This window comes from Sceloporus occidentalis, unplaced genomic scaffold (assembly GCF_023333645.1).
Source record: "Sceloporus occidentalis isolate IW3139 unplaced genomic scaffold, rSceOcc1.0.p SCAF_282, whole genome shotgun sequence".
NCBI classification, from domain to species: domain Eukaryota; kingdom Metazoa; phylum Chordata; class Lepidosauria; order Squamata; family Phrynosomatidae; genus Sceloporus; species Sceloporus occidentalis.
The window spans coordinates 570340-584973 of NW_028317262.1; the positions used below are offsets into that span (position 1 = coordinate 570340).

Below are 14634 nucleotides of genomic sequence, written 5' to 3' on the forward strand. Positions count from 1 at the left end.
CATTCGTCGCGTTGAGCTACTCCAATTGCTTTTGTTTGATTTGTCCGTTGCAAACAGCTGAAAGTCTGCAAAGTTTGACAATGAATCTGATTTGCAATAGGGGTGGAATAACTTTGATGGCAAGTATATTTGTGAAAACGAGACATTCCAGAGTATTTCAAATTGTGGTATTTTAATACTTTTCATGCACTGGTTTTACCACCAGCTTTTGGCAAAGTTTGAAGATACGCTGCCTGTTCAACAAAGTCTTCTGTATCCGAATAACTTATATACCTGTATGAATTCATGAATAATAAAACTAGATCTTTGCAAAAAAAACGTTACCGTCCGTCTGCGAATAATTCTGATGGGTTCTCCCCACCTCCATCCTATTTACTGGCATCCATTTTTCTTTGTGGCGTAGTATATGAATTATGTGTGATAAATGATCCGTGTCAGGGGAAAATCCTCCTTCTCATCCTAAACATTCTTGTAATTGGGTAATAACTTTATCCAATGGGTTATGTTAGAACATGCCGATTGGTCCTGCACAGCCCCTGAGGTAATGCCGGTAGTGCCAGTCATGGTCATTAGATGTCAGTCTTTGCCCATATATTGTATCATATAATATATGATATCGTATGATGTAAGATTTTGCCTGTGTACATATGCGTGCCAATGCTTTTGTGATGATGTCACTTGATTTTATCTGTACAACCCCCCTGCTTCTGAGGCCGCGGATGCGAGGAAATGAATGTGTGTGTATATGAAGGATGGCATGCTGGGGGAGGTTATAAAGATGATGGCACCATAATGCTGGGCGTGTATGGAGATGATGAGAACTTATATTGAGGGTATGAAGATTGGTGGGGATGGGAATGATGATGGGGGAGGGGAGGGTATGCTGTCAGGGGTGTGAAAACATTCCTCTAAATAGCTGATGTGAGCCGGAGCCTATCAAGCTCTCCAGCGCTTTTTCTTTAACTACTTTACCTGACCAAGATTTCAATTTTATGCCGTCACACTTTCTACTTTCTAACAAAAGACTTCATTGCAAATACCAAGTGACCAGGGCCACCATCAGAAATCTTGGGGGCCAGTACCGGCTAAATGCCTGGGCCTCCTATCACTTGTCCTTATGATCCTCCCATATGCACACCTTATGACTCCCTTCCCCTCCTCTGTAAATCGGGGTAGATGGAGTACACCGGGTTAGCGTGAGAGTTGTGTACGTGGACGTTAATGAACACTGTGTGCGCTCTGCGTGTAGTATTTTTATTACTTATAAGTTTAATTTCAAACAGAACATACCAACAGACACAAATTCCGAGGACAGCTCCCCACCCATTATATCAAGGTTGCCCCTGTAGAGAGTTACTAGCCGTAGTAACGCAGATTTCTATACCACGGAATAGTCGACGGATACCAACGTTGTCTTTTTGTGTTAGTACCTCTTCCACGTTCACAACACGCGACCGGCTTCTATCGCGTGTGTCTCTGCACGTGTTTTTTGAGATGTTCTTTCGTGTAAAATCGTTTCTCACACACGAGACACGGAAAGGGTCTCTCTCCTGTATGAAATCTCAGGTGTCTGTTGAGTTCGGGCTTTGTACAGAAACCTTTTCCGCATACAGAGCAGGCGAACGGCTTCACTCCCGTGTGATATATTTCATGTCGAATTAGCAAGGCCTTTGTGACGAAACATCTTTCACATGCGGAACATGAAAATGGCTTCTCCCCCTTGTGTCTCCGCTCGTGCTCGCTGAGGTGTTCTTTCGTATGAAAACGTTTCCCGCATTCAGCGCACGGAAACGGTCTCTCTCCGGTGTGAATTCTCTCGTGTCTTATAAGCTTTGACTTTGCGGTGAAACATTTCGGGCAGTGGGAACACACGTAAGGCTTCTTTCCTGTGTGACTCTGCTCATGAATAATAGCTTCATACTTTGTGAAGAAACATTTGCCGCATTCCAGACACGCGAACGGCTTCACCCCGCTGTGCTTCTTCTGATGGTTATCGAGCACAGTCTTTCTGGAAAAGCTTTTCCCGCATTCCGGACAAGCGAATCGCTTCTCTCCCGTGTGATTTTGCTCATGGATATCAAGTTCGTACTTTGTGAAGAAGCATTTCCCGCATTCCAGACACGGGAACGGCTTCAGCCCGCTGTGCTTCTTCTCGTGATTGTCGAGCAGAGCCTTTCTGGAAAAGCGTTTCCCGCATTCCGAACACGCGAACGGCTTCTCCCCGGTGTGAGTCCGCTTGTGTTTGCTGAGATTTTCACTTGTATAAAAGCTTTTTGTGCACAGAAGACATGAAAAGGGTCTCTCTCCTGTGTGGCATCGCAGGTGTCTGTTGAGCTCCGTTCTTGTGATAAAACACTTTTCGCATTCTGAACACGCGAAGGGCTTCTCCCCCGTGTGATATTGCTTATGTTTGTTAAGATGAGCTTTTGTATAGAAACACTTTCCGCATTCAGAACATCCAAAAGGCTTCAACCCTACGTGAAATCCTTTATGTCTATCGAGCTCGGGCTTCGTGATGAAACATTTCCCGCACTCCGAACACGCGAAGGGTTTCTCCCCCGTGTGAAGCCGCTCGTGTCGGGTAAGTCCCTGTTTTGTGATGAAACATTTTCCACACTCGGGACATGTAAACGGTGTCTCTGTGTGAAACCTCTCGTGTCTATTAAGCCTTGACTTCGTAGTAAAACATTTTGGGCAGTAGGCACATGCAAACGGCCTCTCCCCCGTGTGATATCGCTCGTGAATAACGAGCTCATACTTTGTTAAGTAACATTTCCCACATTCCAGACACGGATATGGCTTCACGCCGCTGTGCTTCCTCTCGTGATTTCTAAGCACGACCTTTCTGGAGAAACATTTCCCGCATTCCAAACACGAGAATGGCTTCTCCTCGGTGTGAGTCGGCAAATGTCTGGTTAGCGCGGATTGCGTGATGAAACTTTTGTCGCATTCTGAACACGCATAAGGCTTCTCTCCCGTGTGACATCGCTCGTGAACAACAAGTTCGTACTTTGTGAAGAAACATTTCTGACATTCCAGACACGCAAACGGCTTCATCCCGCTGTGCTTTCGCTCGTGATTATTAAGCCCAACCTTTGTGGTCAAGCATTTCCCGCATTCTTGACATTTGAAATGCTTCTTTCCTTTGTGGATCTGCTTATGTTTGGCGAGTTTTGATTTTGTGATGAAACATTTTCCGCATTCAGGGCATGTAAGCGTTTCCTCCGCTGCCTGCTCGGCCATCTGCGTACGAGCGCAGCGCAAGATCTACTCAGAACTTCTACAGGATCTTCAGTTCCCTTGAAAGGTTCTAGATTCCTCAATAAACATGACGATCTGAGAATGATCCTGTGCGAGACGAGCTTCCATCAAAGATTGTGATCGAAATGTACATAAAGTATGCGATGGATATTTATCCTTCAAGAGGCCTTAAAAAATAAAAAATAAAAAAAAGATTTTAGTCATCTTGATACATTGATTCTTGAATTACATGAACTTAATACATTATTTATTTGATTTTGATATAAACCTCACTTTCAACCCAATTTAAGGGAAACATTCAGTTACGCTATTATCAGTTAACCTGCTTTGTCCCCCCCCCCCCCAAGATGGTGGTTCCTGATCTAAACTGGATTTAGGAGACTCTGCAGGGGAGAAGACGCAGTTTTTAATTCTTTTAGAAGGGGTGACATGGTTTGTTCCAAGAAGTTCAGTAACTGACGTCTGGCAGAAGACCCATCCAACTGGCCGCAAAGACAAATTACAACCAAAAGCTAAAGCCAACGACGTGGCCGTGGACACTGCCTCACCCGCCTCTCCACTTCGAGAGGAAGAAGATATCACGCCTCTTACACAACCTCGAATGTCGGCTACCGGGACAGCAGCCGAGGTGGCAACACCTGCTTTGGCCGCTCTTTGACCCGTGCTTCGAGGATCTCACCAGCAATGGAATCAACACTGGGCCAAATTTCAAAATGAAAGAATTGGAACAGAGGCAGAGCGATGCGGAAGACACGATAAGACAAACCCAAGAAAGGTCAGCTCAACACAACACCGCCAAACTTTGATGGCGAAAGTTGATGAACCTGCAGAAATAATGTGAGATCTATTAACACACCGGAGAGTATCAGACCTCAACGTCTTAATCAAGTTCTTAGCAAGTGGCTGACAAATACTTTTAAATTGCCCAATTCACTGTAAATTCTACACACCAAATCCAGTTCAACCAGACTTTTCTCTCCGACTCACCGATGAAGCGAGCAATTTGATAGACCAGCGGGCCCCCAACAGAAAGAAGGGTAGACACCTTAAGGAAAATCAAACTTAGACCTCATTCACCGTGCAGACACTCTCCGCAACTATTCCCTCCTGGAATTATGGTTTTGTATTCATGATTGTTAATAGTTTTGTTTAGAGTTTTTGTTATTGTAACCATGTTACCATTGTAACATGGTATACCTGGGGTCATCACCATCAGTCCGGTCATGCTGGTGTCTCCTCAGGCTCTGGGACACGAGGATACCAAACACCGAACATCACCACAACCCTAACCACTTCCACACCAACATAACAAAATTCACACACGGCGACAATCAGAGTTACAGTACCCAATCAGCTAAAGAATGTGAACGGCGTCAATATACCCCTCAAAAAGCAAGCTGGTTACCAATTACCTTAAGAAATCCCAACCACACATCACATTTATCCAGGAGACTCACCGGAGGAATACAGGTGGATCTGCTCTGTCTCTCAGCCTCATACCACACTCAACCAAGGGGGTGGCAATTCTATTACACAGATCCCTACCAAACACAATTCATGACAACATCACAGACGACAATGGTACATATATCATTCTGGATGTTACGGTTGATCTGAGACGTCTACTCCTGGTCAATATTTATGCCCCAAGCTATCCAATCATTTTTACTGTGCCTTGTATGAAATGCTAACTGTATACCCTTTGCATGATCACAGGGGGAGATTTAAACACTGTACTGGACCCTAGACTGGACAGAACCGGACAGAACCCATCCCCACATATTAAAGGTGTTAACTCGCTTCTATACAACCTTAATCTCATTGACCCTTGGTGGGTCAACCATCTCACTACCAAAGATTAAACCCACATACATGTCGTCCAGACGACCGCACCTTGACCTATGTCTTTGTTGGTCTTGGTGCCTTGGTCCGCATGGGCCTGGGAGGTTGGTCGATCGATTAGGCACTTATTACATTCTATACGTTACAGCGACATACACAATATCGTTATCTCAGACCATGTCCCTAGTAATATACACCTAGACCTGCAAACGGACTATATAATAAAAGATGGACCTTCCCCTCTGAGTTGGCCAATAGTGATGACTTTAAGGTCTTATCGACATCCGCGTGGGGTCACTAGATGATAACACTGAACATTTAGACAACCGTATGTTATTCCGGGAAAACGGCCAAGGCGGTCCTCAGAGGACATCTTATACATGTCCAAACAACGCAAAGAATGGAACGCAAAGAATGGAACGCAAAGAATGGAACGCAAAGAATGGAACACAAAGAATGGAACGCAAAGAATGGAACGCAAAGAATGGAACGCAAAGAATGGAACGCAAAGAATGGAACGCAAAGAATGGAACGCAAAGAATGGAACGCAAAGAATGGAACACCGCTCTATTTTAGAAGCCAAGATTAAATTCAGAGCATGACATTGGACATTCAATCATCGAGAGCCAGAACCATATTGATCCCCAAACCTATGAAAGACCCTACACACGTAGCATCCTACAGGCCTATCACGCTAATCAATCAGGACATAAAAATCCTAGCCAGAAATATACACGCGGATCATTTAGATTTTGCCCCAAATCTTACGTCCTCAACAATTAGGCTTCCTTAAGGGCCGACGCTCTGTCAAAAGGTATCAGGAAAGAATCGGCAGCCACAACCTTCACTAAGTCTCATCTCACCATAATCAAGCACCAGCACGTCGGTCAAACCTTCCCGACGTTAATAGGAGGCCAATACAACAATCCCACTACGGTAATCACAACAAACGGCCTGGAATCCTCTCCAATGAGCTGTGGGGTGGGACAGGGATACCCCTTATCCCCCAAGTTATTTAACCTAGCGCTCCACCCCTTGTTGAGAGCCATAATTAATACACCTGATATTACGGGCATTACCGCAGGCCGTCGGGAACAGGAACCGTCGGCATTTGGGGACGATGCCCTTTATGTTTCCTATCCCCGGATGACTCTGCACCGGACATAAAATACGGCGAAGCTACAGCTTTCACATCAGCCAAGCTAATTCCAAAGCCCTATACCTGGACCCCACTGGACAGCCGCTTACAGAGGGGATTCATTGGACCCCCAGCAGCACTGGATTCCTAGCGCCCCCCCCCCAAAAAAAAACAACTTATCTCCTCTACATTAAAAACTATAAAAGCCTATAATGAGGAGTTGAGAAGCGCAGATCTTCTGAGGCCTTCATACTCGGGTAGATTTCCAATGCGAAAAATGTCCGCCTTTCCTAAACGGCTGTATTTTTCAGTTCTTTACTCTAAATCCTCACAAAATGTGATGAAAACAGGCTACACAATGTGAGTGCGCGCGGGGACGGGCGCGTCAGGTGTGAGTGCGCGCGGGGACGGGCGCGTCAGGTGTGAGTGCGCGCGGGGACGGGCGCGTCAGGTGTGAGTGCGCGCGGGGACGGGCGCGTCAGGTGTGAGTGCGCGCGGGGACGGGCGCGTCAGGTGTGATTGCGCGCGGGGACGGGCGCGTCAGGTGTGAGTGCGCGCGGGGACGGGCGCGTCAGGTGTGAGTGCGCGCGGGGACGGGCGCGTCAGGTGTGAGTGCGCGCGGGGACGGGCGCGTCAGGTGTGAGTGCGCGCGGGGACGGGCGCGTCGGTGTGAGTGCGCGCGGGGACGGGCGCGTCGGTGTGAGTGTGCGTCAGGTGTGATTGCGCGCGGGGACGGGCGCGTCAGGTGTGAGTGCGCGCGGGGACGGGCGCGTCAGGTGTGAGTGCGCGCGGGGACGGGCGCGTCAGGTGTGAGTGCGCGCGGGGACGGGCGCGTCAGGTGTGAGTGCGCGCGGGGACGGGCGCGTCAGGTGTGAGTGCGCGCGGGGACGGGCGCGTCAGGTGTGAGTGCGCGCGGGGACGGGCGCGTCAGGTGTGAGTGCGCGCGGGGACGGGCGCGTCGGTATAAGGTGTGAGTGCGCGCAGGTATAAGGTGCGAGTGCGCGCAGGTATAAGGTGCAAGGGCGCGCCCCTGTAACTAAACTACCCCCAGATACCCCATATATACCCCACACAGCACAGCAACTGCCCGCTGTAACTAAACTACCCCCCAGATACCCCAAACAGCAACAGCACCCCCCGCAACTAAACTACCCCAGATCTTACCCCCGGGGCAGATGTCCGACCCCCAGCCTCCACACTGACCCTGTTCTCAAGATCTGCTCCCCCCCCGAACGGGAGGAAACCGTCAGCAGAAGCTTTTGTTGTTCGGCTCCCTTCACAGCCTAAACCAGCGATTCATTATAAATCATCACTTCCTGCCTGAAGTGGGCCGTGACGTCATCTCCTGCTTCCCAAGATGGCCGACGGCAGCTCACACCGTGTGGCCATTTACATGCCTGTTTCTCCTGCAGGTGACCGTCTGATACTTATTACAAATCACACATGTTAATTACCACCGCTGGCAGACTGTTCCATGCCTCCACAGCTCTTTTATGCTCCTTTACAAAGTATAGTAACCATGTTTCCCTAAATGCAAATACCTGTCCCGTTTCCCAGGCAACCTTGTTGCGGGATATGAGAGCAGCTGCCCTGTGCCGGTGGGGGAGAGGCCGCTGGGCATCCGTCTGTCTCCTTCCTGCCCTCCATTAACACTGATTGCCCCTCAGAGGGTGAGTTACCCCAATCCGGGGTTTGAATGATTAACGCTTTCAGTGCTGGCTTGCAGGGTCTTCATATTAATACCAGCCCAGCAGTGAAAGTGTTAAAGAGGAAGTTGTGCCCTGTGATGTCACAGAGTTAAATGCCCTTGCTGCACCCTGTGATGTCACGGAGTTAAATGCCCTCGCTCCTGCCCCTGGCGGTGTGTATCCTGCACTTTCCTGCCCTATGCCAGCTCCCCCATTAACCTTGTGTGACAGGCTGGTGTACTATAGGGTTAAGTCTATCATCCGAGGATGTGGGGCAAATCCCAGGGTCTGACACACAGAGTGAGTAAAAAGAGGAGGAGGGGGGCAGCTTCAGGTATACGTTTGGGGCATTTCCCAGGTGTGGGACCCTGTACCGGGTCGCCGCCGCAGACTGTCAGAGCCTCTGAATGTACAGATGGCGCTATATATGATTAATAGATTTATATAGCTCCATCATACTCCATATCGCTGTACAATGGGATAAATAAAAATAATAATCACTATAACAGTAGCGATGATAAATAACGCGATAATACTGATAATAACAGTAGTGATGATAAATAAAAGGGATAATACTGGTAATAATAGAAATGATGATAAATAATAAAAGCGATGACACTGATAATATTGATAATAGTAGTAGTGATGATAAATAATAAAAGGGATGATACTGATAATAGTAGTGATGATAAATAATAAAAACGATGATACTGATAATAATAGTAGTGATGATAAATAATAAAAGGGATGATACTGATAATAATAGTAGTGATGATAAATAATAAAAGCGATAATACTGATAATAATAGTAGTGATGATAAATAATAAAAGGGATGATACTGATAATAATAGTAGTGATGATAAATAATAAAAACGATGATACTGATAATAATAGTAGTGATGATAAATAATAAAAACGATGATACTGATAATAATAGTAGTGATGATAAATAATAAAAGGGATGATACTGATAATAATAGTAGTGATGATAAATAATAAAAGCGATAATACTGATAATAATAGTAGTGATGATAAATAATAAAAGCGATAATACCGATAATAGTAGTGATGATAAATAATTACACACACATGCATATATATATATATATATACACATACACTGCCCTTACACACACACATATACCCATACACTGCCCTTACACACACATATACACATACACTGCCCTTACACACACATATATATATACACATACACTGCCCTTACACACACACACACATATATACACTGCCCTTACACACACACATATATACACACTGCCCTTACACACACACATATATATACACGTACACTGCCCTTACACACACACACATACACTGCCCTTGCACACACACACACAAATATACACTGCCCTTACACACATACATATACACACTGCCCTTACACACACACACACACATACACTGCCCTTACACACACACACACACACATACACTGCCCTTACACACACACACACACATATATATACACTGCCCTTACACACACACATATACACATACACTGCCCTTACACACACACATATACACATACACTGCCCTTACACACACACACATATATACACTGCCCTTACACACACACACACACACACACACACACACATATATACACTGCCCTACATACACACATATATACACTGCCCTTACACACACACATATATATATATACACTGCCCTTACACACACACATATACACTGCCCTTACACACACACACACACACACCTAGAGACCCCTTAATAACTCCGCGCCCCCTATATCTCTAGCGAGAGGAAAAGCGAGGAAGGAGAAAAGGCAAAAAGTGAATTTCTAACCCAGCAGATCGGCCCCATCCAGCCCCTCCGGCCTGTAACGACTCAAACCTTAATCAGTCGTTGGTCTCATCTTAGATTCAGAAGCCGGATCCTTTTACATCATTAATTCCTGCAAGCGACCAGTGACGTCATTTCCTGCTTCCCAGTATGGCATCCGGCAGCTCACACCGTGCAGTCATTTGTATTCCTTTGGTACTTGTTGCTAGGCAACGGATGACGAATTCTCTACAGTGTGCACGGGGTGCCAATCTTATACGTCACATGCCCTGCCCCCCATCGGATATGACAGCTTCCGGCAGGATTTTCACATTGCAGACAGTCCAACACTGACAGAAAGAGGCACAGCCTATGATGCAGGGACTATGCTGGGGGATCCGGGACACATGGTCAGTCTGCTCTGGATAGGATTTTTGCAACTGAGAAAAAATAAGATATATTGCTTCAGTGCATTGAAAGTGGGGAACAGTCTCCCCGGGGTGGTGGTAATGTGTAAAATTTCTATAAGATTGGCACCTGTTTGACACTGTAGTGAATTCGGCATCCGTTGCCTAGCAACAAATATGAAAGGAATGCAATTGGCCGCACGGCGTGAGCTGCCGGCGGCCATATTGGGAAGCAGGAGATGACGTCACTGACCTCTTCTGGCAGGATATGGTAATGTAAAGGGAGCCGGAAAGCGAGAGCCTCGGTTTTCTATTCAGTGCCCGGGGGTAAGATCGGGTGGGTATAGTATAGTTACAGGGGGCAGTTGCAGTGCCGTGTGGGGTATATATGGGGTATCTGGGGGTAGTTTAGTTACAGGGGGCAGTTGCTGTGCTGTGTGGGGTATATATGGGGTATCTGGGGGGTAGTTTAGTTACAGGGGGCAGGTGCTGTGTGGGGTATATATGGGGTATCTGGGGGTAGTTTAGTTACAGGGGGCAGTTGCTGTGCTGTGTGGGGTATATATGGGGTATCTGGGGGGTAGTTTAGTTACAGGGGGCAGGTGCTGTGTGGGGTATGTATGGTGTATCGGGGGGTAGTTTAGTTACAGGGGGCAGTTGCTGTGCTGTGTGGGGTATATATGGTGTATCTGGGGGTAGTTTAGTTACAGCGGGCAGTTGCTGTGCTTTGTGGGGTATATATGGGGTATCTGGGGGTAGTTTAGTTACAGGGGGCAGGTGCTGTGTGGGGTATATATGGGGTATCTGGGGGTAGTTTAGTTACAGGGGGCAGGTGCTGTGTGGGGTATATATGGGGTATCTGGGGGTAGTTTAGTTACAGGGGGCAGTTGCTGTGCTGTGTGGGGTATATATGGGGTATCTGGGGGTAGTTTAGTTATAGTAGGCAGTTGAAGTGCCGTGTGGGGTATCTGGGGGTAGTTTAGTTACAGGGGGTAGCTGAGGAGTTATTGGAGCTCTGGGCAGTTAAAGGCAGGTGAGGGCAGGTAGTGGGGCAGATGATGTCCTGTAGCCCCTCCCCCGTCACACTTATTACTGTATTTGCTCGATTATAAGATGAGTTTTTCAGAGCGAATCCCCTCGTCTTATAAGATCCAGATCCCCCGCAGCGCTGCAGGGACCCGGTGAACGTCCGTGAGATGCGTTTTCTACACGCGTCCTGCAGACATCCGCCGGCTGCCCCCACTACACACCAAGGAGTATGGAGCACGGGGGACAAGTCGGCGGGGGGGGGGGGGATAAGGCATATTAAGGGGGCAGATTGGTAAATAGATGGGTATAAGGCATATGAGGGGAGGCAGAGTGGCATATGGTGGGCAGAGTGGCTTATAGGGGGTGTTAGGCATATCTGGGGGGCAGAGTGGCATATAGGGGGTATCAGAAATATTTGGGGGGTCAGATGTACATAACTGGGGGCAGGTTGGCACGGATATAAAAGGAAATAAAAACAAAAAATGCAAATTTTTTCTCAATCATAGTTTTTATTAAATTTGAAGAAACAGTTTACATGAATTAATATTTACTAATAAAACTTTTTTTCTTATAGGGTCGTCTTATATTCAGGCTTTTTCTTTTTTTTTTCTAAACGAATATTCAAATTTTGGGGGGTGATCTTATAATCGAGGGAATACGGTAATTTCTATAGCTTTATATTCCACATTCCATACAGGACAAGTAGTATATCACGTAATGTTATTTACAGAAACAGGTGCGGAGGGCCGCGATACCTGTGATCAGCCACAAGGGGGAGCAATCGGATCCCTGCAGAGTCTAGAAAGACCCTGCACTGAGTCGGATCCCCCGTCTGGTGCGGCCCCATCCGGCCCCCGTCTAGTCACCCATTTCTCCTGCTGTAAAGGCTCAAACCTTAATCAGTGGTTGGTCTCGTTTTAGATTCCGGAGCCGTATGTCTATCCCATGCATGCTTAATACTCTCACTGTGTTATCTTCTACCACTTCTGCTGGGAGACTGTTCCGCTTATTTACCCCCCACTCTCCATATTCAGGGGCCATGTGCCTATCCCATGCATGTTTAACTCCCCTTGCTGGATTAACCTCTACCACTTGTCTGTGTCTTCTCCTATTTCAGCAGATTAGACCAAGAGCCATCAAGCTGGGGCGAATAATGAAGGTGCCAGAGTAGGGAGGAACCTGCTTAAAACAAACCACGTCAACCCCACCTGTGTCTTCTCTTCTTTCTGCAGAGTCTCCTAACAACTGTCACCCTGTGGGGTAAAACCATCGGGCCAGATTATCTCTTCCACCTCCATGGAAATTCCAACACTCTACGCAGAGAGGGGTTTGGAGCTGAAGTTGCCGCTCCTCATAGCCCTGGGATCCCGCGTTTCTAGATCATACAGAGTTTATTGAGGAACCTAGAACCATTAAATGAAGCGGAACGTCCTGTGAATGTTCTGAGTGGATCTCACGCGGAGCTCGTACGCAGATGGCCGGGCAGGCAGCCGAGGAAGCGTTCACATGCTCGGAATGTGGGGAATGTTTTGCTACGAAGCCAAAACTCACCAAGCACGAGCGGGTCCACGCAGAAGAGAAGCCGTTTGCGTGTTCTCAGTGCGGGAAATGCTTTGTCACGAAACCGAGGCTTGCCAGACATGAGCGGATCCACACGGGGGAGAGACCGTTCGCGTGTTCGGAATGCGGGAAATGTTTAACCACAAAGGTTGCGCTCACTAATCACGAGAAGAAGCACAGCGGGGTGAAGCCGTTCGCGTGTCTGGAATGCGGGAAATGTTTCTTCACCAAGTATGAAGTGACCGTTCACGAGCGAAACCACACGGGAGAGAAGCCGTACACGTGTTCCCACTGCGCAAAGTGCTTCACCACAAAGTCCACGCTTACCAGGCACGAGCGGCTCCACGCGGACCGCTTACTTCCGTGTTCCGAATGCGGCAAGTGCTTCAACACGAAGCCGGGACTTACCCGGCACCAGCGGCTGCACACGGGGGAGAAGCCGTACGCCTGTTCCGAGTGCGAGAAATGTTTCATCACGAGGTCGGAGGTCAACAGACACAGAGAATTTCACGTAGGGCTGAAACCGTTCGGGTGCCCTGAATGCGGGAAATGCTTTTACACGAAGGCTCGCCTCGAGCAGCACGCGCGCACGCACACCGGAGAGAAGCCCTTCGCGTGCTCGGAATGCGGAAAGTCTTTCGGCACCCGGTTTGGGCGCACCGTGCACTGGAGGACCCACAGCGGGGAGAAGCCGTGCGTCTGTCTCGAGTGCGGAAAGTGCTACGGCACCAAGGCGAACCTGGTCCGGCATGAAACGTTTCACACGGGGGAGAAGCCCTTCGCGTGCTTCGAATGCGGGAAATGTTTTTGCACGAAGGGCGACCTGAAGAGGCACGAGAAGCGGCGCAGCGGGGAGAAGCCTTACGCCTGCTTTCTCTGCGGCAAATGTTTCACCACCAAGTCTGAGCTCACGACGCACCAGAGGTTCCACTCCGGAGAAAAGCCCTTCTCGTGCTCGCAGTGCGGGAAATATTTCTACACCAAAGCCCATCTGAAGAAGCACGAGGGGTGTCACACGGGGGAGAAGCCCTTCGCGTGCTCAGAATGCGGGAAATGCTTCAGGACAAGGGCGGAGCTCACGAGACACGTGAGACTCCACACGGGAGAGAAGCCCTTCGCGTGCTCGGAATGCGGGAAATGCTTCAGGACAAGGGCGGAGCTCACGAGACACGTGAGATTCCACACGGGAGAGAAGCCCTTCGCGTGCTCGGAATGCGGGAAATGCTTCAGGACAAGGGCGGAGCTCACGAGACACGTGAGATTCCACACGGGAGAGAAGCCCTTCGCGTGCTCGGAATGCGGGAAATGCTTCAGGACAAGGGCGGAGCTCACGAGACACGTGAGATTCCACACGGGGGAGAAGCCCTTTCCGTGCCCTCTGTGCGGGGGATGGTTTTACACCAAAGAACATCTCGGCAAACACCTGCAGAGCCACACGCGATAGAAGCCGGCTGCGTGTGGTGAGCGTGGAAGAGGCGTTAACACAAAAAGACAGCGCTAGTATCCGGCGACTATTCCGTGTTCTAGAAATCTGCGTTACTGCGGCTAGTAACTCTCTACAGGGGCAACGATCGGGGGGGGGGCTATAATGTTCTAAATGGTTATAACTGTTTAGGTAAAATTGCCCATCTTGAGAGGTTTCACAAAGGAGATTTTTTCGGGGTAAAAGCTGTCCTTGAAATTTCTGTTTTTTGGGAAATATGAGGTGTAATAAAAATACGACACGCGGAGTGCACCCGGTACAGAGACGTAAAACCGCGCATGTTCATTAATGGCTGCGTCCACAACGCTCACGCCAACCCCATGTACTCTCTCAGGAAGAAGCTCTACCTGAACGCACAAAAATCAGAACAGGTAAATCGGCGGGAGCCGATGGGATCCGCCCAAAGGTGTTAGAGTTTCGGA

General features: G+C 48.2%; 2 protein-coding genes across 2 annotated transcripts; one reads left to right on the forward strand and one right to left on the reverse strand.

The window, feature by feature from the left end:
• Nucleotides 1–1461: 1461 nt before the first annotated feature.
• LOC149275531 (uncharacterized) lies at nt 1462–3243 on the reverse strand. The gene has a single exon (XM_089504649.1). It carries the CDS (start codon nt 3241–3243, stop codon nt 1462–1464), a length of 1782 nt encoding a protein of 593 aa, XP_089360775.1.
• A 9400-nt stretch (nt 3244–12643) lies between these two features.
• On the forward strand, nt 12644–14173 carry LOC149275532 (uncharacterized). The gene has a single exon (XM_089504650.1). The coding sequence runs from the start codon at nt 12644–12646 to the stop codon at nt 14171–14173; it is 1530 nt and encodes a 509-aa protein (XP_089360776.1).
• Nucleotides 14174–14634: the final 461 nt, after the last annotated feature.